This window comes from Drosophila subobscura, chromosome J, assembly GCF_008121235.1.
Source record: "Drosophila subobscura isolate 14011-0131.10 chromosome J, UCBerk_Dsub_1.0, whole genome shotgun sequence".
Lineage (NCBI taxonomy): Eukaryota > Metazoa > Arthropoda > Insecta > Diptera > Drosophilidae > Drosophila > Drosophila subobscura.
Genome location: NC_048532.1, coordinates 9053945 through 9079580, shown reverse-complemented (window position 1 = coordinate 9079580; position 25636 = coordinate 9053945). Strand labels below are relative to the sequence as shown.

Sequence of the window (25636 nt, the reverse complement as noted above, 5' to 3'; positions counted from 1 at the left end):
CAAGAGCTTCCACTTTAAGCCACTGTTTTGCTACAGTTTTTTACGAGCTGCTTGTTTGCTCATTCGCCCGCTTTATGGCAAAACAATGGCGTTTGTTTGCCGGCTGAGTGGCGGTTTCTCGATGGTGTTTGACCCGCTTATTGCGATGGCGGCATCGTGGCTCGGCTCTGATTGCTGGCTTTTGTGGAAGAGGCAGGTTTTGTGCGCGTGGCCAGCTAATTAGCTGACAGGGTTTCGCCTCGTCTCTACCCGTGGGAGTTCATCAAGGCGACAGCTGACAAAAAAAAGGAAAAATTTCAAACTTTGCTCTTGAAAAAATGCGCAGCAACAGGGACAGGACAAGGGCAACCTTCAACGCTCCCTCCCACACGCTGTGCAGCGCAGCGCAGCGCAGTCCTGTCTTTGTGCCTGTTCACTTTTATTTCAAACGGCAATTGCATTGTGCCATTCCCAATCCGCTTATGCCAGACTCCCACGACAATGCCCTATCCTGGTCCAGGGCAAACAATGCACTCCGCCAGCAGCCCCAACAGGAGCTCCTGTTGCTCCAACAACACTTGTCCGTGGCTGGTAAGTGCTCTGCGTGCGTATGATAAAAGCTTGTGTCATATTTTCAATTTTTTTTTTGCATTTGTTGTCCTCCTGCCAGTACTGCCGCCGGCCCACATATCAGCCGCACCTCCGTCTCCCGGATTGCTCTACTCACTTAATGCCAGCACTCGACGCTAACCCGTGCTTACTTATAAAAACCAGAGCACTTTCATTAGCTTACCACGGACGGACCTTCCCGCCAGCAAGGTCGGCAACGGATGCGATGGCCCACACTCCGCCCACAGCATAATTTCCTGGGGTAAATCTCCGCCAACCCGCACCAAAATGTGTACTAAAACACCAGTGGGTGGGTGATTTCCCCTTCAAAAGCTCTCTCTCTCTCTCTGGATGTCTGTCTCGTGGAGCAGCTTTCGTTTGTGGGGGGAGGCGGGCGCATTCGCTTGGCCTTGGCATAGGTATTGACGTACCGTCCGCCTTGCGATATGAACCCAAATATTTTGTAAATTAATTAGTTATTACACATGAGCATGGTGGAACAAGCCAATTAAAACTTTTGACGTTGACATTGACATTGAAAAGCGTAGGAGGAGAGAAATGCATCTGGTCTGGCCATGGAGCTTCTATTAAAACTAATTAGAATCCTCTTTATTTGTGTACATTAGCATGTTCGTTGGATTTGTGGTGTTGTATTGTTATCTTTATACATTTGATTTTAACAGAGTGTTGCCTTTTTTACACATTTATATTCGCTCGTAAATATAAACAGAAAATAGCTCTGGGATAGATATAACTATAGTATAAGATTATTAAAGTTTCGGCGACACAGCCAGGCGCCAGAAGCAGCCGGCCGGGTTGCGACAAGCAACGGGTAGCCGTGTCTAGTCAGAAGGGGTTTTTGTAGTTTGTCTTTTTTCCTAAACGCTACGAGTATTTGTTGTTTCGGGGTTTTATTTTTTTATGTTTTTGTGTTATCGTTGTCCACTTGAAGCATAATACTTGGACAGAGCTTCTTCGTCTTCGTGGGCCTGTGGGGATACCATTCATCTTTCATCATCTTACTCTCTAAACACATTGTATGCCTTCGCGCGGAACACCAACTCAAAGATGGAACCGAACCGAACCGAGCCTAGCTTAAGTATACTGTTTACTCTTAATTCGTACTAAGGCATTCTATAGGTTTTGTTGGGCTTGAAAAGACAACAATCAACTGTTGTGTAATTTCGAATTTTTACATGTCAAGTTATGTGAAATAAATAATAGTAAACGAAGCGGCGGCAGCGGGTAGAAAATAATTGCCAACGATAACATTAACGTAACGCAAACGTAAAGCCAACTGAACAATATATCCCCCACTAAACTCTGGACTGGAGGTGGATGGTGATTGTGATGGTGATTGGTGGCTGGGATTATTCCGCATCCAGCGAGAGGCAGGCCAGACCAGCCATTCCCGGATGATTCGGCTGCTGTGAGGATCTTTGGCGCGGCTGCATGGGTGGCGCATGCTCGCGATATGTCTTCAGCTTCGTCTCCATCGCCTGCAAGACAACAGAATGGGCAGAGTGTTAGCCAAATGTGGGACAATCAACAAAGTAACAACAAAACAAAAGCGTGTCCGTAAGGTACAAAAATAGGTTTGTATTTATTAACCAAAGCAATTAATAAATGCAAGCGGTGAGCACTTAAAAATAGCCTTAAATTCGATGTGAAATGTCAGAGCGGTAGCTCTGCGTCCTGGGTGTTGCGTATGCGTTCGGCAAAGCGCTTGAAAATGTTTGTGCCTAGGTTCAGGCTGCTAGAGCTGCTGCTCGAACAGCCACCATCGCTGACGGGCGTGGTCTGGGCGCTTGTCACAACGGAGCCGCTGCTGCCGCCAAAGGCGCGACGAAACAGGCTCGAGTCGCTGGCCGATGGCGGCGGCTGCGGCGACTGGAGCGTGGACGGGCGCTCGCAAATGCAGCGAAACTTTTCGCACTCAGGACATAACAAGGCCTTATCCCACTAAAAACATATGGAAAAACATTTAAACTGGGCGGGGAAAGAGAGTGCAGATGCGAGGATGCAAAGGAAATAAAAGAACAGAACGTGGAGAAGACTCTAAAGGGCATGCTATAATAATGTGTGATGTGTGACAGTGGTTGATAGCAGTTAGAAGTATTGGTTGTTGGTTTTTATGGAGGGACTTACGTTTAGTTTTCTTAACATGTCGGCCACAATGTTGAGCGCCGTTGTGCGGGAGCTGGCATTCATGGAATTGCCATTGATAAGGTTCTCGGGATCTGCAAGAGGAAGCACACATACACAGCAGGTTAGTTAAGAGTTTGTATAGGGTAAGATTATACACAGCGGTTAGTTAGTTGGTCAACTAGCAGCTACAGACGCACACAAAACGCACAGTTTGCCTACTAAAAATGTCGCAAAATTTCGTTACATTCGATTCGACTCTTAATTTTAATTATTTACTATACAATTACAAATAAAATAAGGAACTTAAGCGTGCTAACGAAATAAACAAAATGTGTTTTTGTGTACGACTGGTTAAAAATTACAAATAAATTACAAGAATTACAATTAAATGGAACGTAAAACGATAATCACAATTAAATGCAAATATGGAAAGCGAAACTATTTGATAAGCTTAAATTGGCGACTCGATTTGGATAGCTTAAAGACGCGTTTGGTTTGCCTTAGCGAATGGAGGATCTTACTTTTAAGCGAATGTTGCTGATTATATTCGTTTTTATTAGCTAAACTGCCGTTGAGAGCGCTGACGCTGACGCTGGTGACTTTTGTAGCAATGGTGTTGTCGATGTGTGGCGGCGTCACATCGCCGTTGGCCAAAATGCCATTAGGTAAAGAGGCGGATGAGTTCATGGAGCTGTTGGCAGCGATGGTGCCTACGGCTGTGGGGTTGCTGGTGCCATTCGTTGGCGTGTAGCGTGTCTTCACATTGAGCTCTTGTTTGAGATCTGTAACAGATGGATAATGTAGTCCAGAGCCTGTGGTGTGGCTGACTGACTCACCTCTCGTCTCATCCATTAGCCGTTGCAGCTTCTCCTGCAGCAGGCCCTTTTCGTCCACCTCCAACTCGAGGAGAGCATTCTTCTCGTATGCTTGATCCAGCATCTTCTCAAAGTTCTCTATGCTCTCGTTGAGTATGCGGTGGGCACGCTCCAGATCGTCGTTCTTCTGCTCCAGTTGCCGCAGGTATACCTTCATGGAGTCGCGCTCCTTTTTCACAGTATCCAACTGCTTTTCCATATTGGACATATCAATGCAGTGTGAGTCCAGCTTGAGCTGCATGAAAATAATAGTATTATTAAAGCTGACAGAGTCTACTGGCTAGTCTTCAGTATGCTTTGTGCTATACTTACCTTCAGGGAATCGTTTTCTTTTTCAAACATATTAAGTCTGGCTCTGAGATCTTTGATTATACTCTGTTTTTGCTCCAGAGTGGCGTCCATTTCTATTTCCATTTCGCGTGACTGTTCGACAAACTCATCGTACTCCTGTTTCACGTCAGTCCATCTGCAATCGGCGGACATGGAATTGATAATTGTGACGGGGATCATATTTTTGTGTACATACTCTTTGTGGTATTGCTTGGAGCGCTCTTTCCAATATCTGCACTCATCCTCGACGCTGTTGAACATTGGTGGGGCGTCCATAACTGCTGATTTATCTGCGGATTCTGTGGTGTGTACTTGTCGGTGGACAAATTCGGCTTGCAAATTCGTTCGTTCGAATACTTTTTACTTAGAATTTCTAATCAATACTAGGGCTGTGGTTGGTCTAAGAGGTGAACATGTCTTGCAGCTGATTCCTTTTTAATTTCTCTGATTAAAAATGCCAGAACACAGTTGTTGAATTTGAAGTCGTTTGAAATGATCTGTAGGCAATGGGGGAAAATGTGAAAAATCAATTAGGAACAGGTGTTCTTGGCGTTTTCGCTACCGCTGTGTTGGTGCTGTTTTAGTTGTTGGCTGGTGCCCTAAATGGCTGGCAGATAAACGCACGAACCGAGCTGCTTTGCTTAGCCCTCCACTAAACAAACAGTTTGTGCGTCGCTGCTGGGTCTGTTGACGTCGGCGCCTAGCAGTAGCAGCAGCAGCAGCCGTGGGTACAACAGCAACAACAATAGCAACAGCATCAGCAAGCAAGCTACGACGAAGTTTCCAATACAACAACGCGCTGTGTGAAAATGAAATCATCACAGATTTTGAGAGGCCATCTAAGCCGTTGTTCGGAAAGCATTTCACGATATCTTATATTCTACGCCAGCGATGAGGCTTTACTTACACTTTGCACTTAGTTTTCCTACGTTTAATTTGTTTTATTTACATAAAATCGTGTAAATAGTTATGCTCGTAAAAATTGACCACTACTCCAAAATGCACCAACCAACCCTGGTTTTGAAGCAGTGTTGTAAAACGTAAGACGCACCAGGTTGGCCAGCCCTGCGCGCACAGTTGAGTTTCAAATGTGGTTCTGCTTATTCTTTGAATATTTTCTTCTTTGTACGTTTTTTACGTTTATTCCTCCTTTTGATAAAGTTCACATCAGTTTTCCGCAGGGACCGACCAACAAATGCGATGGGTTTAATCGGCGGCTCGTCGTTGCTCGTGTCATTGGATATGTGGAAATCCGATTCCGAGCTGTCTTCAATGATGTGAGCGGAACTTAATGTTACATCCCGGGCAGAGCTTGGATGTCCAGCTATGGGCGCAGACTGATCTCCCACAACACGCATGGGAAGAGATTGGAAGTGGTAGGAAAAGCTGCGCACTGATCTACGACGTAGTTTCCCGTACCTACTATTTTCGATGTCACCGGAACTGCTGCTGGTTTCGTCGCTGCTGCTGTTCACTGTTTCATTAGGAGTTTTTGTGTCTTTGGGCTGGATACATTCTGATTTATTATTATTTTCGGCCATTTGAGTTATCAACGCGCCGCAGCCAGAATTGTTTTGGTTCCTCTCTGAGTTCATGAACCGCTGAACTAGTTTATTTGTTGGTGCATTTACCTTCCATACAGTTATGCAATCTGGGTATTATGGATTATTAGCTGGTAGTATCTCTTTTTTGTTAGGCAATTATGTAAATTGATTGTTATTAATGCAGAATTTTGCCGAACATTGTGTGTTCACTAGGGCTGCAGAAAATAAAGTAGTGTTGCACCCCTGCAGCGCGAGCGTGGCCACATAAAAAAAAAAGAAGTGTGGCCAGATCGAGTCGACAGCAGTGCATTTTCAACAAAATAAGGTAAAATATAGCAGGAATATGGCCAAAAATAATTAAACAATTGGACAAATTAATGGACTTTCGGCTACAGCAAATGTAACCGTTGCAGCCGACCAATGTTGGCAGTGCAATAAAGGCATCAGACAATTGATTATTGCGGCGCATGCCGAAGAGGGAGGATATTCAACAGAAAACGAGTGTAAAACCGAGGAAAAACGAAAAACAAGTGACTGCAATCAAACAAAGACAAATTGTTCGCTGCACTTTGGGGCTGGGATAGATTTACTGGCCGCCTTCAGAGAATATGTGTGATATGTGATACCTTAATAAGCCGTGTTCTCTTGTCTTTTTCCAGTTGTGGCGTTGCGTTGCAGAAAAGAGGCAGCAACAACAAATACAACAACGACGAGAACGTCAATTTGTGTCCAGCAGTAACGGGAGTTGTTTTTGTCACACGAAAAAAAAGTGCACCTTCAGGCATCTCGATAATCCAGCATGGCCGACCCCGAAAGGCAGAGCTTGATCAACAATGATGATTCGATCATGTACACGTCGTCCGCTGCCGTCGACGAGGGTGCCGAGAATCCTGGCAGCAGCACAGCCGCAGCCCCAAACGAGGATGGTGCGTACAACTGATTATTGACCCTGGCTAGAGCCGGGAAGTACATTCAACTTGGTGTAAAATCCCCTCCCGGCATCCCGCATGTAATTGTATTGATGCCCTATGCGGGTCTATTGGTGTGCGGGTGGCGTCGCTGTAGGTGTACGTGCCGGTGTCTCTGTGTGCTCCGCTTTGCATTTGAAACCCAACAAGTGTGCGCTCTAGTTATCCGCAACTGTGATTTGAAGTTGTCGCCGAAGCCAGCCAGTCTTGCATTTCATAGATTTTCACACTTCCCCCAACTGAGTCATGGCCCTAGGCACACCGTGTCTATAAACGGAGACGTGGGCGTGGGCGTTGGTACCGTGGTAGCGCAGGGCACTTCATTTGTTAGTAACACGACGCCAAATCGCAACCACTACTTTTGTTATTGTTTATGCTCCCCGTATCTGCAGAACGCAGCAGAACGTTTCTCTACAGCTGTTTAATCAGCCTCGATTTGCGGGCAGCAACGTCGGGGGGCGCACTCCAGGCAGAAGCCAAATGTATGACTCATCGTAGCTTGCTCGCTGCCTTTATCGCTGGGCAAAGCAAGAAAGAAGAGACACAGAGCCCTGCAGCAGTTCCATTGTGTGCAGTATGAAGGAACCTGATCATTCTCTCATATCATTCAAGACTCGACTCTCTGCAGTATACTCTTTAAACGAGTTCAATTCCGACTGCTAGCCATAGGTCAGGCCGGTGTAAAAGAGTATTCATAATTGAACACTGAGTTATTTAGTTTCTCGTTTTGCACAAAGTTCGAACATGTTTGTGCCACCCAATGGCTCATCCAAGAGCCAATAAATGCAGTCTAGGATGGGCTAGTTATTGCGAACAGGAGCTTTGCATTCATAGCTCCAAAACATTGACCCATTTGTCTCTATCGCATCTCATCTTCTTCAACCTACACACTATCAGAAGACCAGTTCTCTCTCTCTCTCTCTTGCTGAGAGGCGAGGACTGAGGCTGACTGCAATGTAAGTGGAAAATGCAGCAGTTTAGCCTGTAAGCCTCTGCTGGCGAGATGTATTTATTTTACACAAAAGGTCTAGGCACTGTACGAGTATATATAAATGTTAATTTTCTGATCTCTTTGGTTTCTGTTGAATCGCAGGCAATGGGGCACCGACGGCAGTACCTTGTATTGGACCCGATGAGCTGCCACCGCCCTATCAGCAGAGCAGCAACACTGGAGGTGTGCCAATGGTCACCTGTCGGGTGTGTCAGCACATGATTGACATCACCACGAAGAGGGAGCAGCATGTGGTCAAGTGCACCCATTGCAATGAGGCAACTGTAAGTGACCAATAATTAACTAATGAATTGCCCAAGATTATCGCTTACCCTATCGAACACAGCCCATTAGGAACGCTCCGCCGGGCAAGAAGTACGTACGTTGCCCGTGCAATTGCCTGTTAATCTGCAAGAGCTCGTCGCAGCGCATCGCTTGTCCACGACCCAATTGCAAGCGAATCATTAATTTGGCCCCAAGTCCCGTCACCCCACCCGTGCCAACCATGCCGGGCATGTGTCGTGTCATCTGTGGCCACTGTTCGGACACATTTTTGGTAAGCTGACAGCAGTAATAATATCTCCCACATCAGAGAGTAATTTATATAATTTTGCTTACCTGCAGTTCAACACCTATCACAATGCCCTGGCCCGCTGTCCACATTGCAGAAAGGTCTCCTCGGTGGGTTCGCGCTTCGCCAACAGCCGCGGCCTTATGTTTGCCATTGTGGCGTTGCTGTTCCTTGTGGCAGGCATTGCCGTGACCATCGGCACAATCTCGTATGCATCGGTAAGCAAAACAGTGCCTAGAATTTTGGTCATTCGACTCTTTACTCAAACATAAACCTCTGTTTGTTGACAGGCTCACGGCGGCATGTATATTCTCTATGTGGCATTGTTTGTAATCGCGGCGAGCATGTTGGCCCGATCCGCGTACTATTTCCGCCTTAAAGTGAGCGCCATTGATGGGCCCATGTAAGAGTCGCGTTTGCGGTGCAAGAACAAAAGTGCATTGTTTTATTTTTATATATGTATATACATATATATATTATGCATATATATCATTCCTTTTGATATTAAATGTAACCCGCAATCTAAACAAACAAACAAGCAGCCCATAGCAGACGAAACAATGAACATTTCACCAGCAGGAGCAGTCCACTTCCCAGCCCCAAAAGGAGTCAAAATGTTGAACAAATATTATGAACAGCTAGCTAAATTATCTGAGAGGAAGACAGTAGCCAGCCCCCCATATAAAGTGATTTCCAAAAGCATACTTAGGACCTTAAGACGCGTAACTAACTAAACACTAATGAATATATAGTAAAAGCGAAATATTTCCAAAGTAAAAGTCAAGTGCTAAAAGGGGAGACCCACAAAGAGAACTATAGGCAGTCATTAGTTAGTAGATCATTGGGAAAACACACACAAAAAATCTTTTAAAATCTTAAATCTCAAATTTTTTAAAGTTCTCGGTACTCAGTTTTTAAAGTGCTACTTCGCTTTTTGTGCCACTTCTCATTCGTTTTCTTTGGTGTACAGTTGTGTTAATTGATTGTAAATTTGTTTTTCTTGTTTTGTGCCTGTCCCCCTGTTTCGGTATTTATTCTCTAGAACTCATAAAACACACGAAGCGCTTTGATCTATTTTGTTGCCGCCTCTTCTGCTAAGAATTTATTCAAATGCACTTTTTCTCGGAAGCAAAGAGTTCTTTTTGTTTGTTTTTAGGCATTAAAGATACTGCTAATGAAGGTACACACACCCACACCTACACCCACACACGCCCACATTTATATACATACATAACTATAATTATATTAAACGAAACATAAATCTTCTTGGAAATACAAAAAACACAAAGAACAAGCAACGCAACGTGCAGCAACAACAATTTAGACAGCAAAATGCTAAACTGCGAAAAAATATATGCGATTATATGATAAAAAGGAACGGTTTACTTTTGAAAAACAAAAACAAATAAATATATATATATAAAATACAAAAATATATTATATATATATATACAACATTTATATTTAGTACATTATTAATTAGCGTACATACACTGTAAATAAAATGAAATAAAACACATAAAAAGAAGCCAAACTCGAATTCGTATGCGGAAGGACAGATCTTAGCAACCATAGGGATTTACTTTTAAAAAAAGAGAGCGACTTTTCACTTTGAATCTCAAGCTGTGACAACGACTGAAGTAAATCGAAAATAATGTTTAAACGCCGGGCAACGTTGAATGCAATTCAAGGCTCAAATGCAGAGGAAAAGCTTCCCCTGCTTTCATGCTTCACTGTGGGCTCCACTGTCCGCTGCAAGATTTGCTTCGACGAGGAAATATTGGGCGAGGTAAGTCGCTAGCTAATTGTTTTAATTGATTAACTTAACAATCGTTCCTTTGAGGTGGTGGCCTTTGATGCTGGCACCAAAATGCTATTGATAAAAGTACCCAACAAACGGGGGCTCTGCGACATGAACATCGTGAACCTAAACTTTTGCTTGGATGTGGAGATTGTCAAGGAGGTCGAGCTGTCGGAAAGTATTCAAACTCCTACGCCCCCCGACTTACCGAAGGTATGTGGAGCAACGTTATCTCTCTGACCCTCCTAACACAAGTATCCTCCATATCCTCTAGCAGCTGGAGAAGCGTCTGCATGACACCATCGAGCAGAGGGCCAAGCACCTTCTAAACTTCAAACCGAAAGTCTCGCCAATGGGTCAGGAGCTGTATCGCCAAGTTGCCTTTTATTTGGGTGACTCTCAGGTGTCTTGGCTTGAAAATGAGAAGAAAATCTCCATATTGGTGATGGAGCAGGTGATCATTGAGCCACCCTATGGGGTGGCCAATGTCAGTGGCCCGCAGGAGGCGACCAAACTTAAGCGCTATGTCCAGTGGATTGTGCAGCAGTTTCTGAATAAGCCAAAATTAAACACACTTTCCCATAGCAACACAAGTACACACACACTCGCTGGAGCGTTGTTTATCAACAAAACAAATAAAATGAGAATCTAGTACACCCACATGGAAATTTCGTTATCTGCTTGAAGGAAAACAAAATCTGTCATAAATATACTCGTACACTCGTACTTTTTATTCGTTTGTTCTCCCAAATTTAACCATGGCCGATGACGATGATAAACCCAAGAAGCATACCCTGGACTCGCTTTTCATGGTGTACTGCAACTACAAGGTACTCCCCCAGTTTCTTGTGTCTTTTATGCTTGAATTGTTCTTGCGCTCCCCGCAGGCTAACCCTACGGAGCTGGAGAACGAGCAGTTTGACTGCATTCTTCTCTCGCAAATTGATGCCTGGCTGGAGCAGGCCAAGCTAATGCCTAACCCCATAACACGTACCCAAACTGGACTCCTTTACATGCGCTATAAGTACGTATACCCCACTCAGTACTGCCACTAAATTTAAGGCATTTGTTTCTCCTTAGAAAGTGGCGCTTGGGATACGAAGACTTTCTTGAGCTGATCACCCAATTGGTGGTCGATAACAACCTAATCTTGGACGAATTTAAGCAGATAATGATCGAAGCGGGTCCACCCAGCGGTGCCACCGACATCGTCATGGTCAAGTAGTTGTACTAGCAAATCTGCAGTTTATTTTATATAAAAAACATCAGCATACAACAATATCATTTACAGCCAGTAACAATAAGATTATAAACAATATTTATAGGAAATATTTTCGTTAGTTTGTTCGCAAAGAGCATAGTTAGCCTCTTTCCAAGTTAGTTTAGAAATATTACACATAGAAAAAAGAATTACAAATAGTTTTGACATTACGAGATTAATAATTGGGATCATTAATAAAACTGGTCTGGTGAATTTATGTAATTGAATAAATTTAACGATACTGGGGATACTGATTCTCTTAAAGATAACAATGATTCGATGAGTAATAACTTCCAGTGCAAGTAGTAACAACAAGGGAGCTCTGTTCGGTTTCAGTTTATCACCTGAACAAATAAGGCGCTTGTCGGTTCAGAGATTACAATGATATTCAAAAAATATATGTATATGCATATGGATACTACTGTACATATATGCAGTAAATATTGACTTAATTATAGTTGATATATGTATGATGGCTGTACGAGCATCTCGTAATGGTATATGTAATGTATTAGTAATGCACATTTCAGTTTCAGTTTCAGTTTGTACTGGCTAATTTCCGGCTCTTAATGAGGTGCATAAAATGCGTAGAAGAACTTTTGATATTTGCTCTCTTAGTCATACCTCCAGCAGCCGCCATAAAATCACTCTATGGCGCATCTAATATATATATAGCTTTTGAGTGTATAAACGACTGCATGTGGTGTATACAAAGCACCATTTGGCGGTTTGGTTTTTGTGGCGTTTATCGTGTATATCGAGCTGTTCCAAGGTCACTTCAATTACCGCACATTATTTCCGGTTTTGGTCGTTTTGATAAGATTCATTTGTTGGCATAGCGGATGACTGTATCTCAATCTGCAGGCTGTACAAGTGGCGTCATGGCTCTCTATGTTCTCCGTTCTCCAGATTTGCATCATGTGTAGAATGTGGATTAAGTAAATGTGGCACTTAGTATTAGATTAGTATCAATTGAAAGCGATTGTAATTGCAACGATTGTGGCCCTGCCCCACCTTTCGTCTATGAGTATATGGTGCGCTCGAGCCAATCGTCCAGATTGAAGAAGGCCGTATCCGAATTGTCCGTGTCCCGTTCGCGGAACGTCTCGATGAAGGTCCTCACTTTGATGGCACACATCAAGAAGTCATCGAACGGTATCTGTCCCTCCCTGGAGCCGTAGCGATGCGCCAAGGCATTGAGTAGCCGATTGTTCAGATGATAGCCAGCCGAATTGAGGGCTCCGCGCAAATGGAACCCATCGATGCTGCCGGTGCGGCGAGTGTCGTACAGCTTGAAGACGGCACGCCACTTGGCAATGTCCGTCAGCAGAGCCTCGAACTCATCGAAGCCCAGGCGGCCGGAGCGATCCTTGTCCAGCATGGCTACCATTGAACGCACGGCATCCTTGGAGAAGCCATCAGTGCCCACCATAACGTCGCGCATCGAGTGGTCCAGAATGCGCTTCAGCTCCTGCCAGTCCACCTCCTCGTCGCTGCCGGCCACGCTATCAAAGAGGCGTCGCAGGGCAATGCGCTGCGGATCATCCTCTTCCTTGGGGGTGGGCGGCGGCAAGGCGGGAGCAATGCGATCGTCTGTCTCACCAAAGCCGACCTCATCGTCGTTCTCCTCCATGTTGTTCATTGTCTCGGAGAAGACGCGAATGATAAACTCTCCCTCCTCGTTGGGGTCAAAGGTCGAGGGCACGATCAGATAATGTCCGGGCGGCAGCTTGAAGCGTGCGCACACCTCTCGCGTGTTGATGAAATGCGGCGAACGTGCCACGGAGGCGCGATACTTGAAGAAGTTGAGGCTCTGCGGCTTCACCTGTAGATCACGGTCCGTCAGATGGTAGATGGCAAAGCCAATGGTGAGGCAGTCGATGCCCACGTTGCGCTTGCTGCGACGATTCTTCTGCATCAGAGCCACAATGACTGTGCACTTGCCGTCGTCATCCTCGTCGTCAGGATCCTCCAGAGAGATGACGTACTGCGGATTGTGCCAGAAGGTCTCCAAGAAGTTGCGGCAGCCGCCGGCCGTTACGCCCGAAGTCCATTCACCCTCGAACATCGACATCTCCCACTTGCGGCGCGAGCTGTTCTGCTGATCCTCCGTCAGCGAATCTGGGTTCAAGTTGCAAATCTCCACACGATCGAAATGATTCAGGAAGTCCTGGAAGGACATCCAGAACTCTCCATCGCGATCGAAGTTCAGACCAATCTCCTCCTTTGTATGCTCGGGAATGAAACGCCACTCGGGAGAACTGTCACTCCACGGGCCGCTCCACTCGGCGTCGTTGCCCCAGGGATTTCTCATGCGGATCATTGGCAGCTTGCCCTGGCGATTCGGCGTCGATATATCCATGAGACAGACCTTGGTGATGGAATACGCGTGTCCACGAATCAGACCCTCGCGTGTCTCGGCCTCCAGGACATGCGGATCCGGTTCCAGGGAGCAGCCCATCATTGATCCGCGTTCGGCAGCCTTCATCATGATGCTGAATAGATTTGGTGGAGCCTCCTTGATGTCATACCACTCGGTTACACCGCCAGTGAAGTCCTCCATTGCCTCGCAAGTGGTGCCGCCTAGAAACAAATCGTTTGGATAGAAATAAATCCTTCAAACAGAAAGTTCATTGATTAAATGTTACCCTTGAGGGCCTCGTAGGAGCCATGCAGCTTGGCGTAGGCCTTCTCCAGCAGGGCACTCCAGAACTCGTTCCTCTCCGTGGAGTGCATGTAGATCAGCTCGCCGTTGTAGGTGGGCAGGCGATCATCGATGACCACCTCCACCCATTTGCCGTACTGCCAGAACTTGAAGTGGAATATGCCGGCATAGTTCTCCTGGAAGTCCTGGTCCGGTGGGATGACTCGGAAGAACAACGTGGAGTCCTGAGTGAGATTCGCCGCAGCGGCCAAGAGCCAGCAGTCCCCAAGCTCGCCCTGCTGCACATCGAAGCGTGAGTAGCCCTCCACGAAGAACTGGGGATCGTCCACAATCTCGGAAGGGCGACGCCATTCAATGTACCGGTCTGGACGCTTGGAGAACATCAAGGAGGCATTGTTGGCCGGAAAGTCGGGATCCTCAAACAGCGTGGCATTGCCCACGCAAGAGTCGCGGAGCGAGGCAAAGTCATCGCCACGTATGCTTGTCTGGCGGTTGCTGGTGGCCTTGCGACCCATCCAGAACATGTTCTGATTCTCGGGCACCTTGACGCTGGTGAAGCTCAGCTCGGCAATTCCCACAGACGGCTCCTCCTCTTGTGTGGGCGCACTGGCTGGTGGCGGCGCCGTCGGATAGGGCAGGGACGGAAAACCCATTGCCTGTTGAGGAGCTGGGCTCGTTGGCAAGGGAGCGTACGGCATTGGCATACTGGGAAATGCAGCAGGCATCGGGGCCAGTGGAGCGGATGGATACGGAAGTCCAGGCTGTGGCATGCTTGGGTAAAATGATGGTGTCATGGGTGCCATTGGTGCAGATGGATACGGCAACGATGACGAGGCAGACGGCAAACTGGGATACAAACCGCCGCCGCCTGAGTATGGGGCGGCACTTGGGTATCCAGGCATCGGCATGCTCATTCCCACGCCCATGCCCGGGTAGGAGGCGTTCTGTGAGTGACTTGCCTGCTGCTTTACCACATATGGCATGCCACCCACGCTCTCCGATGATGGGTATGGCAGCGAAGGGTAGAGCCCTGCCCTCTTTGTTGTATCCGCGCCTCCTCCTCCGCTGACTTCATTCTTGCTGTAGCCCAAGGCCGCCAAATTGACAAGGCCAATGCCGCTGGCATGATAATTCTTGGGATAATTATCAATGCCGTACATTTTCACTGGATTCAACTTTGGCTTTTCTTAATGCGTAGCACTCTTAGCAGCCTTTAAATAAGTGCTCCCAGATGTTTAACAACTCGTCGTCTAACTAAAACTGCTGACTCCGTTGGGAAATGTACGCTTTAAAGGGGTATATCCAAATTTAACTTTCTCGGTAAATGATTCATAATCTTTAACCCTAGTGTGATCGGATTTTTTTTCCACGCGCAATTGCTAATTTTGTGCCACATGCCCATTTGTGTAAAGCAAATTTATACTAGCATAGTAAAACCAATACAAAATAGCTTTGGGTGCCTCCAAAAAGGAGTTTTTTTTGTTTAATAAATTTAATCAAACAAGTTGACGCTTGGTAAGCCGGTTATATTAAATACTTGACACAATGTAAGGGTTAACTGCACCTACAGGGCTGCACCAGCATAGTAGAGTTGCCAGTAGTTGAAAACACAAGAAGTGGCAACCAAACAACAAAAATAAGACCAGCCAATCTTGTGGAGAATTGATTGATAGATCGGATAAAATTATAGTTTTAGCGCAGAGACTCCTTTACTAGCTAGTAATATCAAATAGAACATCAAAATCGAGAAAAACAATTTGAGATGTACGGTATATTTACAGTATATTTTCAAAATGCAAGCGCATTTTTCTGTTTATATCCGAGGGTCTATCGGTATATTTGATCGATAGTTGCGCGGTCACACTCATGCAGAGAATGCCGTGTTGTTAACAACAAACGAAATATTTTTGTATTTGGCTGCAACAAACGGCGATTCTGCGATGGATTTGCAGCCTGAGGTGCCTGAGGCACCGCTGCGGCCATTCAAATTATAAGTACCCTTCCAGCTTTCCCCATAATCAGTAATTAATGTTTTTTCTCTCTACCGCAGCACGGCGCATCAGCTTGTGAGCTTCACGGGCATCAGTTTTGAGAGGCGCAACCTAATGGTAAGAATTACACTTGCATTTAAAAACAATATTTAATAGAGAAATATACCTTTAGGGCATGGTGGAGCTAACCATAGTGCCGAACTGCGATAGCCTGCGTCTCATTCGACTAAATGCGAAGCAAATGAGAATTTACAGTGTCGTCCTCAACGATGTGTGTCCCGCGACGTTCGTATACTTTGACCCCTTCATAACAATTTGCAAGGACGATCAAAAGACACGATCGCTTGAGGACTACCGCGTACAACATTTACACGCAGCCCAGCTTACCGATCCGGATGTAAACAATGGCGAGCTGATGATTGAAGTGCCGCCGGACGGCTTCTCCCTGATACAAGAGGGACGCGGGCTGCGCATAAGCATTGAGTTCTCGTTGGAGGACCCGAAGAGCGGCGTGCACTTTGTCATTCCCCAAGCAGACAAGGACGATGAAAAGCTGCTCAACTGTTCACACATGTTCACCAATTGCTATGAGAACTCCACTCGGTTGTGGTTTCCCTGCGTGGACAGCTTCGCAGATCCGTGCACTTGGAAGCTGGAGTTTACGGTGGATAAGAATCTGACGGCTGTGTCGTGCGGAGAGCTGATTGAGGTCCAAATGACGCCAGATTTGCGTAGGAAAACATTTCATTATTCGGTGACAACGCCCGTGTGTGCGCCCAACATTGCCTTGGCTGTGGGCCCCTTCGAGATCTATGTCGATCCACACATGCACGAGGTGACGCACTTCTGCCTGCCCGGAATGCTGCCCTGCTGAAGAACACGGTGCGCTACTTGCACGAGGCATTCGAGTTCTTCGAGGAGACCCTCTCCACGCGCTATCCCTTCTCCTGCTACAAACAGGTGTTTGTAGACGAGCTGGACACGGACATCAGTGCCTATGCGACGCTCAGCATAGTCTCGGTCAATCTCCTGCACTCCATAGCCATCATTGACCAGACGTACATCACCCGCACATTCATGTCCCGCGCCGTGGCCGAGCAGTTCTTCGGCTGCTTCATCACCTCGCACCATTGGTCGGACACCTGGCTGGCGAAGGGTATAGCCGAGTATCTCTGTGGCCTGTACTCGCGCAAATGTTTTGGCAACAACGAGTACCGCGAGTGGGTGCAAACAGAGCTGGCCCGTGTGGTCAAGTACGAGGAGAAGTACGGCGGCATCATTCTCGACTGCAGCCAGCCGCCCGCTCCATTGCCCGTGTCGAGCACAAATCCCTCGGCAGCTGCCAGCAAGCAGCAGGAGATTGTCCACTACTTTCCCATCAAGAGTCTGCACACGGTGTCGCCCAAGTATGTGGAGGCCATGCGGCGCAAGGCTCATCTGGTCATTCGGATGCTGGAGCATCGCATTGGCCAGCAGCTGCTAATACAAGTGTTCAACAAGCAGCTGGCCCTAGCCACGAATGCAGCCTCAACCAAAATCGGTGCGGGCCTCTGGTCCCAGCTGCTCATCTCCACCAATATCTTCATCAAAGCGATCTTCACGGTGACTGGCAAGGACATGTCCGTCTTTATGGATCAAACCGTGCGCACTGGCGGGCATGCCAAGTTCTCCCTGTCCTCGGTGTTTAATCGCAAGCGAAACACCATCGAGCTGGAGATTCGTCAGGACTTTGTCAATCATCGTGGCGTGAGGAAGTACAATGGTCCGTTGTTGGTGCAATTGCAGGAGCTGGATGGCACCTTCAAGCACACGCTGCAGATCGAGAACACTCTGGTCAAGGCGGACATTACCTGCCACTCAAAGAGCAGGCGAAATAAGAAAAAGAAAATCCCTCTATCTACTGGCGAAGAGGTGGACATGGATCTCTCTGCCATGGAGTAAGTCTCGAGACACATTTCCACACAATATTTATGCCCAATGCTTTGTGTCTCTAGCGACTCGCCTGTGCTGTGGATACGCCTTGATCCGGAGATGATTCTGCTGCGGGATCTGATCATCGAACAGCCCGACTTTCAGTGGCAATACCAGCTGCGGCATGAGCGCGATGTCACGGCCCAGTTCCAGGCCATACAAGCGCTGCAGCAGTACCCGACAAACGCCACGCGACTTGCCCTCACCGACACCATTGAGAGCGAACGCTGCTTCTACAAGGTGCGAGTACAGGCGGCGCACAGCCTCACCAAAGTGGCCAATCAGATGGTGGCCTCGTGGAGCGGCCCACCCGCCATGCTGAACATTTTCAGGAAATTCTTTGGCTCCTTTAGTGCCCCGCACATAATCAAGTTGAACAATTTCTCCAATTTTCAATTGTATTTTCTGCAAAAGGCAATTCCAGTGGCCATGGCAGGTGGGTGTTCATTGCGTACAGAGTTCTTTTTTGATGCTTAATTGATTCCTGTTCTCTGGCAGGTCTGCGCACCTCGCATGGCATTTGCCCGCCAGAAGTGATGCGCTTCCTGTTCGATCTCTTCAAGTACAACGAGAATTCGCGCAATCATTACACGGATGCCTACTACAGAGCGGCTCTAGTGGAGGCATTGGGCGAGACACTGACGCCCGTGGTCTCCGTGTCAATGCACGGCACACAGATCACACCCGACAGCCTGTCCACAGATGCCAAGTAAGAAGCTGCGCCTGCTGCTATCGAGAGATTTCTTTCATTTCAAATCTTCTCTTTTTAGACTGGTGCTGGATGAGATGACACGCCTGCTGAATATGGAGAAGAGTCTGCCGTCGTACAAGTATGTCGTGTCCGTCTCCTGCTTGAAGGTCATTCGAAAGCTACAAAAGTTTGGTCATCTGCCGTCGCTGCCGAACTTCTACCACAGATATGCGGCATATGGTGTCTTTTTGGATCTGCGCATCGCTGCCATGGAGTGCCTGGTGGACTTTGTGAAAGTGGATGGACGCAGCGAGGATTTGGATCATTTGATCAATCTGCTAGAGACGGATCCAGATCCGGCTGCCCGTCATGCTTTGGCCCAGCTGCTCATCGATAATCCACCCTTCACGCGTGAGATCAAGAAGAGCGCCTTGGACAATCCCAGTCTGGTCGAACGACTTTGGGAGCGGATAAACACCAAGGAACATGGCAACACCAAGCTGCGCTGTGACACTGTCGATCTCTACTATGCGCTATACGGCAGCAGGCGTCCGAACTGCCTACAGGCCAGCGAGAACCAGAGCTTCTACAAGGACCTGCTCAAGGAAGGTGCTAGCAGCGGACCGAGCTTCAAGAAGCTCAGCGACACCAAGCAATCGCAATCCTTGGTGGATAACGTAAAAACCGAACCCAATGAGCGGCATAAGCCTGCCATGGTCACCATCAAACGAACGGCCACAGAAGCCTTTGCTGTGGGCGATGAAATCATCAAGCTGGAGGTGGAGCACAGTGAGGTGGTTACAGTGGTGGACGATCCATCCCATACGCAGGCCTACGACAGTGAGACCAAAGTGAAAGTACAGCCAGCGGATGAGGGCTCCGGCGACGGGCACATAAGCAAGCGCATCAAGACGGAGGTCTATGCGGAGGACGATGACGGTAACTCGATGACGGTGCTCGACATGGCCGAGTCGACGCGTTACGAGAGCAGCTACGACGAGGGCAAGTTCAAGCCGAGCGATGGCCTTGTCAAGAAGAAAAAGAAGAAGGACAAAAAGAAGCACAAGCATAAGCACAAGCACAAGCACAGCAAGGAAAAGGAGCGTGACCGCAAGGACAAAGACAAGGACAAGGATAAGCGTGATCCACAAATCTCCCGCCTGCAGGCAAAGGAAACGGCCACGCCGGACACGCTCAGTTCGGCGGACAGCAGCAACAGCAACAGCAATTCGGGATTCGGCCCAAACTAAGTGAGGGAACCAGAAACCCCAACAATAGGAACTATGAGAACACTTAAAGAACCATTCTTGCTCTAGTTTAAAGTCATTATATCAGATATCAGATTAATATGTTATGTAAAGTAATTGTCTACGCGCTCCGCCTTTCGTTTGGTTTTCGTATTTTATTTGTTTTATTTTTATAATTTAACATTGCGCAAGTGCTGAAACATTTTTACAATACTTACAAACTAGACAAGGACATTTTAACTAAAGCAGGACTCTCATCCCCTGGCTCATTGAGCCTTCTGCGCCTCCGCCTCTGGTGCCGTCGCCTTCGTCTCACTGCCCGCCACGGCCGTATCCTGCTCATCTCTCGGACGCCGCTTCTGCAGTGCGTGAGCGTGGGCATGCAGATGAGCTTGTTGTCCCTCGATGGGCTGCAAGTAGGTGACACTGCCGCCGCCAATGCCCGTTGCCGTCTGATGCTGCTGCTGCTGCTGCAGTTCGCTGGCGGTGGGAGAGGAGATAATCTTCACCGACGGCTCCGAGGGGGCGGCCAACGAGCGATGATGGTGATGCTGATGCTGCTGTTGGCCGGCCAACTGTCGCGTGGCCAGTCGCATGAGGTGGGCATAGTCTACTGGCGGATGATTGCGATACTCGGGATGATCCTTGACGTACTGCTCATATGGGACGGGCACTGGCACTGGCACCGCCTTCACCGGGTACCCAGCATCGACCAGCGCCTGGAACTCGGCCTGTGTGAGGGGCTTTCCATTAGGGGGCGGCAGATTCAATTGTTTCACTTCGTCCAGCGTTCGCAGCTTCTGCACCGACGTGCCCGTGGGTGTAGGGCGGGAAGGAGTGGCGATTCCAGTGCCCTGCGAAACATAGATGCTGGACTGCGAGGGCGACGGCGAGGGATAGTCTGGCAGTGGCAGGGATGTGGGTGTGACTCCCAGAGCTCTCTGGTTGTGCTTTATCGGATCCGGCGGACTGGGATAGAAGCTGGACGAAGCCGACTGCGGTGGTGCTGGTCCCTGGCTGCGATCGTAGTCTGCATAGAGCAGACCCTTCGAGGGTTCAGCCAGTTTATAGTGCTTGGCCCGGAGGTAGGGCTTGGGGTGTGGGGATGGCTTGGGACCGGCTGTGGGTGCCGCCTCCTGGTAGTAGTACTGCGAGGGCTGTGGCTGGTTGGCCGTCTGCGTGGGGTACACAACGGGTCCTAGCCTCTTGGCCTCGCGAATGGGTGCAGCCTGAGTGGGATAGATGGGCGTGGGCTGCTGGTAGTTGCTGAACTTGAAGAGGGACGGGATGAAGGGCTGGTTGTTGGCATCCAGCAGGGAGTTGGGAGTGCTGGCCAGGTAGGCCTTGGGTTGGCGCAGTGCCGGGTGCGAGGTGGGTGGTGGCGGATGCTGCAGTGGCAGCGGGTGGCGTGCCGATGGCTGCTGGTGGCTGTAGCTCGGCTCATTGCTGCTGTCAACGTAGGCAACGGCCGGTCCTGGCTTGTTGGCGGCCAGAAGTTTCTCAATCTCACTTTCCAGCGAAGACTTGGCCAGCGGATGGTTGGGCAGGGTCTTGTAGCTGATCTGCGGCTGGTAGTAGGCAATTTGTGGGGGAACCCCAGAGATTAACTGCTGCTGATGCGGCTGCCCATGGTGGTGTATAGCCTTGTGCAGATGATTTCGCTGAGCCTGCTGCTGTTGCTGTTGCTGCTGTTGTTGTTGCTGTTGCTGGGCCAACTCCTCCTCCTCGTATTGCTGGGCCTGTGACAATGGCAGATACTTGGGACCTCCGCGGGAGTGGGATTGCGAGTAGGCAGGCGACACAAGCTCCTGCTCGGCCACCAAACGTTCGCGATAGCCACCCAAGCCCAGAGACGGATCCGCTTGCTGCAGCACCTTGTGGGTGGCCGCTGTGCTGTGGATGGACAGTTGCTTGTGCTGCTGTGGATGCTGTTGCTGCTGCTGTTGTTGTTGCTGCTGCTGCTGTTGCTGTTGTTGACGCAGTTGCTCGTGGTAGGCCCTCGCCTGCAGCTCTTCCTCCAACAGTTTCAGAAACTGTTCCTCGGGTATGACCTGATAGGGCTGCTGGGATTGGTGCTGCTGCTGCTGTTGCTGTTGTTGATGCCCCTGCTGATGCTGTGGAGCTGGCAGTGGCAGTGGCAGCTGGTAGGGACCCACTCCGGGATACGGGCGAGGGCGTTGCTGCAGCTGCGGCTGTGGCTGAATGGACACGGCATAGCGCTGCTCCGCCTCCTGCTCCTGTTCCTCCTCAGCGACGGGTGTGGACGACTTCTTCGGGTTGCTGGCCGCACCCTTGCCTTGACCTGCAGCCCCCAGGGCCTTGGGCTGGTGATGGCGCATAATATCTTGCAGGTAGACAAAATGCTGCACCTTCAGTGGCAAGAAGAGAGAGAGAGAGATCGAGAGACGGGTAATTATGGATTTCTACGGTGGGCTGCTGTGGGTGTGTGAACCGTAAACATTCAGCCAGCGGCGGCCAATGTCAGCGGCTGTTTAATGTGGAGCCAGCAACAACAAAAACAAAAACAGAAACTGCGGTGGCAGCCACCACATGGCAGGTGCTTCACAGTCACAGACGTTGTGAGAATGGCGTGGCATCTAAAAAATATGTTTATATAACACTTGCGGCAAGACTTTGGCAACGCCAACACGGACGAACAACAACCGCAGCACTATGGCGGTGTGTTGCAATCTGTGACCAACATAGGACGACAACAATTACACTGTGCAACAAAAGGTTTTCATATGTGTACGTACATATAATGCAGTTTGATCCAGATTTATAAGCCACCTAAAAGGCTTAAAAGAATAGTGTGCAAAAACGCAAAAGTTCCTTTTGTATACCAGTATGTATTAGAATAGTGAATTCTAGTATAACAGTAGTACACTTTGACTGCCAGCAAGGAGTGTAGATTGGAACAGTTCGAATCTATTGTGAACCTGCTGCATAGTGTTTGCTAGCGTGTAATTCACATTATTATGGCAAATAAAAGCAGTGCCGCCAGCAATTCAAGGCGCCACCACCACATCAAGCCACAGAAAAAGAGGCAGACTAGACCAAAAGTGGGGGTGATTATAACATTATGTCAACTTTCTTCCCACGACCACTCAAAGCTGCAGCGCAGAGCCGCGCTGCCATTGTCTGTCTCGCTGTCGCGAATGATGGAGCAGAAGAAGAAGAAGAAGCCATGGCAGAAGCAGCAGCAAAAGAAGTAGACGGAAACGTGGAAATGATTGCGGGTGGGAAATGGAAAGGGAATGGAGTGGAATTCGTTATTTAACGCGTAAGACCAAAAAGATAACATAATGTTGCAATTATAATTTGTTACTGCGACGACGGCTGTCGCCATGTCATGTCGTGACTTAGTTCTGCCGATTTCATTTATAATAATCATATTATTATTATTATTATTATATTTGGCAGTACAGCTCACATTTAATTTCTATACATTTTGTAATAGAAACATTCATTGTCTTTGCCTAATTGTAATTGTCTTTGTCTGGGCTCTGTCTCTATTGCAATTTGTTCCGAATAAGTATAAAAACCTTTGGGCCACGGGGAGATATTGGTCAAGGTTTCTCGGCCTCGGCGAAAGGGAGAATTTGACAATTTATCTGGGGCTTGGGTCTTGTCTCTGGCGTTTTTTGTGACTGGGGTACTGGGACAAACTGTGGCCTGATGTGGCTTCAGATGTTTTACATCCGGCATTTTGCAAAGAATCGTGTAACTGCAACCGATTCCCAGTCACGATGCCAGGTCGTCCGATCTCCGATGTCTGATGGCCGCGGGGGCCAAGCAGCGACATGATGAAACGCCCCTCGATTTGCACAAAGCAAACAAACAAATGAACAGCGAAACAGTCCCTCATAGCCAAAACGCCATCAATCAATGGCCTTCCCCACTCACCTCTTGACTCTGCTCCAGCAGTTGGGCGGCATGCGGCCTGGAGTTGGTCGCCGCAAAGTTCCGCAGCTGCGGCCCCTCGTGCCCCTCGTGCTGCTGATGCTGATGCGGGGCAATGGGTCGTATGATGAACTGATTCGGCTTCGTGCCATAAATGGTCTCCTGCCCGTCCTCGGGATCATCGGCCACCGCTGCATCCGAACTGCGGTGATTGGGATAAAGGGGCGTCTTCTTGCTGCTCACCTGGCGCTTGTCCTTAGACGCCTCCGACTCCAGTGGCGTGGAGGCGGCGCTCTTGCTATCGTCAATGCTGCTGCTGTCGCTCTTAGCTTTCGTTTCCAGTGCTTGGGCGCAGAGGAGGCCTAGGAGTAGACACAGAAATGTAAAATGGAACAAGTGTGAAAATCATGGGAATATTTTATGTTGTGGCTGCTCTTTGACATTCACTCGGTGTTTAATGTGAGTATGTTTTATGGCTGTGCCTATGGAAATCATTAATCAAGAAATCCACGATAATTTAATACAAACATTGATGCATATTTATGTGTTTCCGCATGAAAAGATTTATTTTTAGCATTTAATTCTATATTTTAATTTTTGGAATATTATTTTTTGGCATTTGGGAAGTTGTTTTTATTTTTGTGAAATTTTCTAAGGCTTTTAAATCATAGTAATGGAATTGTCATAATAATTTCAATTTATTTTAACATTTTTGTGCAGTTAAAATAAAGAGTTTTGCTAGTCTTCCGCTTTAAAAAAAAACTTTAAACTATCGCTATGAACTCTATGCACTAAAATTAATTATAAAATTATTCTAAAATCTATTTCCAAAACCCTGTAATGACATTCAACATAAATGTCGCATATTTTCATCACCCATTTCTTTCCCAAACAATTGAATCGTTCAACTCACCCAGCAAAAGTGTTAGGATCCATATTTGAATCCTCATGGTGTTGCAGCACTACGACACAACTGCCCACACCGCCAACAACGAACAACGACAACGACAACAACAATAAAAAATAACAGACCCTAGGCAATGCCAAAGAGAGAAGTAATTGAATATCTGTATCTGGATCTGCCCGTTGGTTACTTTCACAGTCACTTGGGTTATTTTTCAGTTGTTGCTTTTCGGCTGTTTCCTTGTCAGGCAGTCAGACAGTCAGGCAGTGGGGGTATTGCGATGGCTGCAACTGCTGCATCTGCATTGAGCATTTGCCGGCTGCAACAAACGAAAGAAAAACACGACACAGAGACGGCGATTATTATTTTCAGTTATATAATTGAAGATTCGACACAAATCCAACACAACATTGCGAAACCGTAAGCGAAACTGAATTTAAATTTGCATCTGAATTGCGAGTAGCTTCAATCTCTAATTCCCAATTGGCACTCGTATCCCGTAATCCTTGGATGCGTCTTGTAACAGATTTTTGCTTTGGCGCGAAATTTAGTAACGCTCCAAAGACAATGATGGATGGATGGATGGATGCTTTACCGTGTCTTTCCTGCAAGGAGAGTCGAAGCGAGTCGAGACGAGTCGGTTGGGAATTTAATGGATCGCGCGCGCTGCACGTTCAAGCAACGAATCTTTGCCGTTGTGCGGCCAACACTTGTATTTATAAAACCCCGTGGCCGAGACTCGTCTGGGCCGAGAGCCGAACCGAGCACTGCGGCCGACCTTTGCGGCTCGTCGTGCCGTGCCAGGCCAGGCCAGATCAGCCAGCCAGCCAGCCAGCCAGCCAACCATCCAACCAACCAGCACCAACACAAAGAGAAAGGTTTGTCTGCGGCACAGCCACAACATCGTCTGCTGCTCCTCCACTTTGAATCGGAATCCGAAGCCGAGTCTAACTCCTACTCCGACTTCGTCTGCGATTCCGTTTTCAGGGGGCCAATTGAACGTTGACGGCTCTGTCGGTGGCTAACCGCTAGTTAAGCGCCCGCCTAATGGCAAGGCTCGGGCTGTTGCCTGCCGCCTGGAAGCGCCCCCAAAATGCTAACGTGACACTAAATTGCCCGCCCACCCTCTCTCCTCCCCTCTCTCTCTCTCTCTGCTCTGCACACACTCCTCGTACGCCCAGAAGAGT

At 48.0% G+C, this 25636-nt stretch overlaps 9 protein-coding genes across 11 annotated transcripts; 5 read left to right on the top strand and 4 right to left on the bottom strand.

Moving 5' to 3' along the window:
• The first annotated feature begins 317 nt into the window (after nt 1–317).
• LOC117893389 lies at nt 318–751 on the top strand. Its single transcript, XM_034799984.1, has 2 exons — nt 318–570; nt 650–751. The coding sequence occupies exons 1-2, from the start codon at nt 318–320 to the stop codon at nt 727–729; spliced, it is 333 nt and encodes a 110-aa protein (XP_034655875.1). The 3' UTR covers nt 730–751.
• A 742-nt stretch (nt 752–1493) lies between these two features.
• Nucleotides 1494–4273, bottom strand: LOC117895054 (nuclear distribution protein nudE homolog). 2 transcript variants are annotated; one of them, XM_034802432.1, is made up of 6 exons: nt 4138–4273; nt 3924–4077; nt 3573–3846; nt 3258–3518; nt 2737–2828; nt 1494–2087 (listed from the first exon to the last, which is right to left on the bottom strand). In XM_034802432.1, exons 1-6 carry the CDS (start codon nt 4215–4217, stop codon nt 1959–1961), a joined length of 990 nt encoding a protein of 329 aa, XP_034658323.1. In that variant the 5' UTR covers nt 4218–4273; the 3' UTR covers nt 1494–1958. The 2 variants fall into 2 exon arrangements, with proteins under 2 accessions (XP_034658323.1, XP_034658322.1); XM_034802431.1 differs by lacking the exon at nt 1494–2087 and adding an exon at nt 2214–2550.
• LOC117895057 lies at nt 4265–5685 on the bottom strand. Its single transcript, XM_034802437.1, has 2 exons — nt 4849–5685; nt 4265–4438 (listed from the first exon to the last, which is right to left on the bottom strand). The coding sequence occupies exon 1, from the start codon at nt 5534–5536 to the stop codon at nt 5042–5044; it is 495 nt and encodes a 164-aa protein (XP_034658328.1). The 5' UTR covers nt 5537–5685; the 3' UTR covers nt 4265–4438; nt 4849–5041.
• On the top strand, nt 5685–8688 carry LOC117895055 (type I phosphatidylinositol 4,5-bisphosphate 4-phosphatase-A). 2 transcript variants are annotated; one of them, XM_034802434.1, is made up of 6 exons: nt 5685–5810; nt 6145–6411; nt 7547–7728; nt 7791–8000; nt 8069–8233; nt 8306–8688. In XM_034802434.1, the coding sequence occupies exons 2-6, from the start codon at nt 6285–6287 to the stop codon at nt 8420–8422; spliced, it is 801 nt and encodes a 266-aa protein (XP_034658325.1). In that variant the 5' UTR covers nt 5685–5810; nt 6145–6284; the 3' UTR covers nt 8423–8688. The 2 variants fall into 2 exon arrangements, with proteins under 2 accessions (XP_034658325.1, XP_034658326.1); XM_034802435.1 differs by lacking the exon at nt 5685–5810 and adding an exon at nt 5862–5988.
• A 745-nt stretch (nt 8689–9433) lies between these two features.
• LOC117895056 (protein Hezron) lies at nt 9434–10563 on the top strand. Its single transcript, XM_034802436.1, has 3 exons — nt 9434–9804; nt 9859–10029; nt 10094–10563. The coding sequence occupies exons 1-3, from the start codon at nt 9670–9672 to the stop codon at nt 10466–10468; spliced, it is 681 nt and encodes a 226-aa protein (XP_034658327.1). The 5' UTR covers nt 9434–9669; the 3' UTR covers nt 10469–10563.
• On the top strand, nt 10464–11145 carry LOC117895058. The gene is made up of 3 exons (XM_034802438.1): nt 10464–10646; nt 10704–10840; nt 10897–11145. Exons 1-3 carry the CDS (start codon nt 10575–10577, stop codon nt 11039–11041), a joined length of 354 nt encoding a protein of 117 aa, XP_034658329.1. The 5' UTR covers nt 10464–10574; the 3' UTR covers nt 11042–11145.
• Nucleotides 11044–15134, bottom strand: LOC117895052 (calpain-B). The gene is made up of 2 exons (XM_034802429.1): nt 13726–15134; nt 11044–13660 (listed from the first exon to the last, which is right to left on the bottom strand). The coding sequence occupies exons 1-2, from the start codon at nt 14900–14902 to the stop codon at nt 12099–12101; spliced, it is 2739 nt and encodes a 912-aa protein (XP_034658320.1). The 5' UTR covers nt 14903–15134; the 3' UTR covers nt 11044–12098.
• Nucleotides 15135–15603: 469 nt separating this feature from the next.
• On the top strand, nt 15604–19759 carry LOC117895050 (transcription initiation factor TFIID subunit 2). Its single transcript, XM_034802428.1, is given in 7 exon segments — nt 15604–15732; nt 15796–15850; nt 15906–16599; nt 16602–17670; nt 17728–18140; nt 18203–18413; nt 18475–19759. Coding segments are annotated over 7 exon segments (3663 nt in total). The 5' UTR covers nt 15604–15682; the 3' UTR covers nt 19646–19759.
• Nucleotides 19760–19786: 27 nt separating this feature from the next.
• On the bottom strand, nt 19787–25540 carry LOC117895053 (histone-lysine N-methyltransferase 2D). Its single transcript, XM_034802430.1, has 4 exons — nt 25045–25540; nt 24459–24768; nt 23549–23907; nt 19787–22011 (listed from the first exon to the last, which is right to left on the bottom strand). The coding sequence occupies exons 2-4, from the start codon at nt 24493–24495 to the stop codon at nt 19909–19911; spliced, it is 2499 nt and encodes an 832-aa protein (XP_034658321.1). The 5' UTR covers nt 24496–24768; nt 25045–25540; the 3' UTR covers nt 19787–19908.
• Nucleotides 25541–25636: the final 96 nt, after the last annotated feature.

What these genes read in the sequence shown, in the direction of transcription:
- LOC117895054 (XM_034802431.1), bottom strand. Translation starts at nt 4,217, where the DNA reads ATGGACGCCCCACCAATGTTCAACAGCGTCGAGGATGAGTGCAGATAT. An exon ending in AAGAAAACGATTCCCTGAAG is followed by an intron (nt 3,847 to 3,923) that starts GTAAGTATAGCA and finishes ATTTTCATGCAG; the next exon opens with CTCAAGCTGGACTCACACTG. An exon ending in GCTAATGGATGAGACGAGAG is followed by an intron (nt 3,519 to 3,572) that starts GTGAGTCAGTCA and finishes CATCTGTTACAG; the next exon opens with ATCTCAAACAAGAGCTCAAT.
- LOC117895057 (XM_034802437.1), bottom strand. Translation starts at nt 5,536, where the DNA reads ATGAACTCAGAGAGGAACCAAAACAATTCTGGCTGCGGCGCGTTGATA.
- LOC117895056 (XM_034802436.1), top strand. Translation starts at nt 9,670, where the DNA reads ATGTTTAAACGCCGGGCAACGTTGAATGCAATTCAAGGCTCAAATGCA. An exon ending in ACGAGGAAATATTGGGCGAG is followed by an intron (nt 9,805 to 9,858) that starts GTAAGTCGCTAG and finishes CGTTCCTTTGAG; the next exon opens with GTGGTGGCCTTTGATGCTGG. An exon ending in CGCCCCCCGACTTACCGAAG is followed by an intron (nt 10,030 to 10,093) that starts GTATGTGGAGCA and finishes ATCCTCTAGCAG; the next exon opens with CTGGAGAAGCGTCTGCATGA.
- LOC117895058 (XM_034802438.1), top strand. Translation starts at nt 10,575, where the DNA reads ATGGCCGATGACGATGATAAACCCAAGAAGCATACCCTGGACTCGCTT. An exon ending in TGGTGTACTGCAACTACAAG is followed by an intron (nt 10,647 to 10,703) that starts GTACTCCCCCAG and finishes CGCTCCCCGCAG; the next exon opens with GCTAACCCTACGGAGCTGGA. An exon ending in CTCCTTTACATGCGCTATAA is followed by an intron (nt 10,841 to 10,896) that starts GTACGTATACCC and finishes GTTTCTCCTTAG; the next exon opens with AAAGTGGCGCTTGGGATACG.
- LOC117895053 (XM_034802430.1), bottom strand. Translation starts at nt 24,495, where the DNA reads ATGAGGATTCAAATATGGATCCTAACACTTTTGCTGG. An exon ending in GATCCTAACACTTTTGCTGG is followed by an intron (nt 23,908 to 24,458) that starts GTGAGTTGAACG and finishes GTCTACTCCTAG; the next exon opens with GCCTCCTCTGCGCCCAAGCA. An exon ending in TGCTGGAGCAGAGTCAAGAG is followed by an intron (nt 22,012 to 23,548) that starts GTGAGTGGGGAA and finishes TTGCCACTGAAG; the next exon opens with GTGCAGCATTTTGTCTACCT.
- LOC117893389 (XM_034799984.1), top strand. Translation starts at nt 318, where the DNA reads ATGCGCAGCAACAGGGACAGGACAAGGGCAACCTTCAACGCTCCCTCC. An exon ending in ACAACACTTGTCCGTGGCTG is followed by an intron (nt 571 to 649) that starts GTAAGTGCTCTG and finishes TCCTCCTGCCAG; the next exon opens with TACTGCCGCCGGCCCACATA.
- LOC117895052 (XM_034802429.1), bottom strand. Translation starts at nt 14,902, where the DNA reads ATGTACGGCATTGATAATTATCCCAAGAATTATCATGCCAGCGGCATT. An exon ending in CTCCTACGAGGCCCTCAAGG is followed by an intron (nt 13,661 to 13,725) that starts GTAACATTTAAT and finishes ATTTGTTTCTAG; the next exon opens with GCGGCACCACTTGCGAGGCA.
- LOC117895055 (XM_034802434.1), top strand. Translation starts at nt 6,285, where the DNA reads ATGGCCGACCCCGAAAGGCAGAGCTTGATCAACAATGATGATTCGATC. An exon ending in CGCAGCCCCAAACGAGGATG is followed by an intron (nt 6,412 to 7,546) that starts GTGCGTACAACT and finishes GTTGAATCGCAG; the next exon opens with GCAATGGGGCACCGACGGCA. An exon ending in CCCATTGCAATGAGGCAACT is followed by an intron (nt 7,729 to 7,790) that starts GTAAGTGACCAA and finishes TATCGAACACAG; the next exon opens with CCCATTAGGAACGCTCCGCC.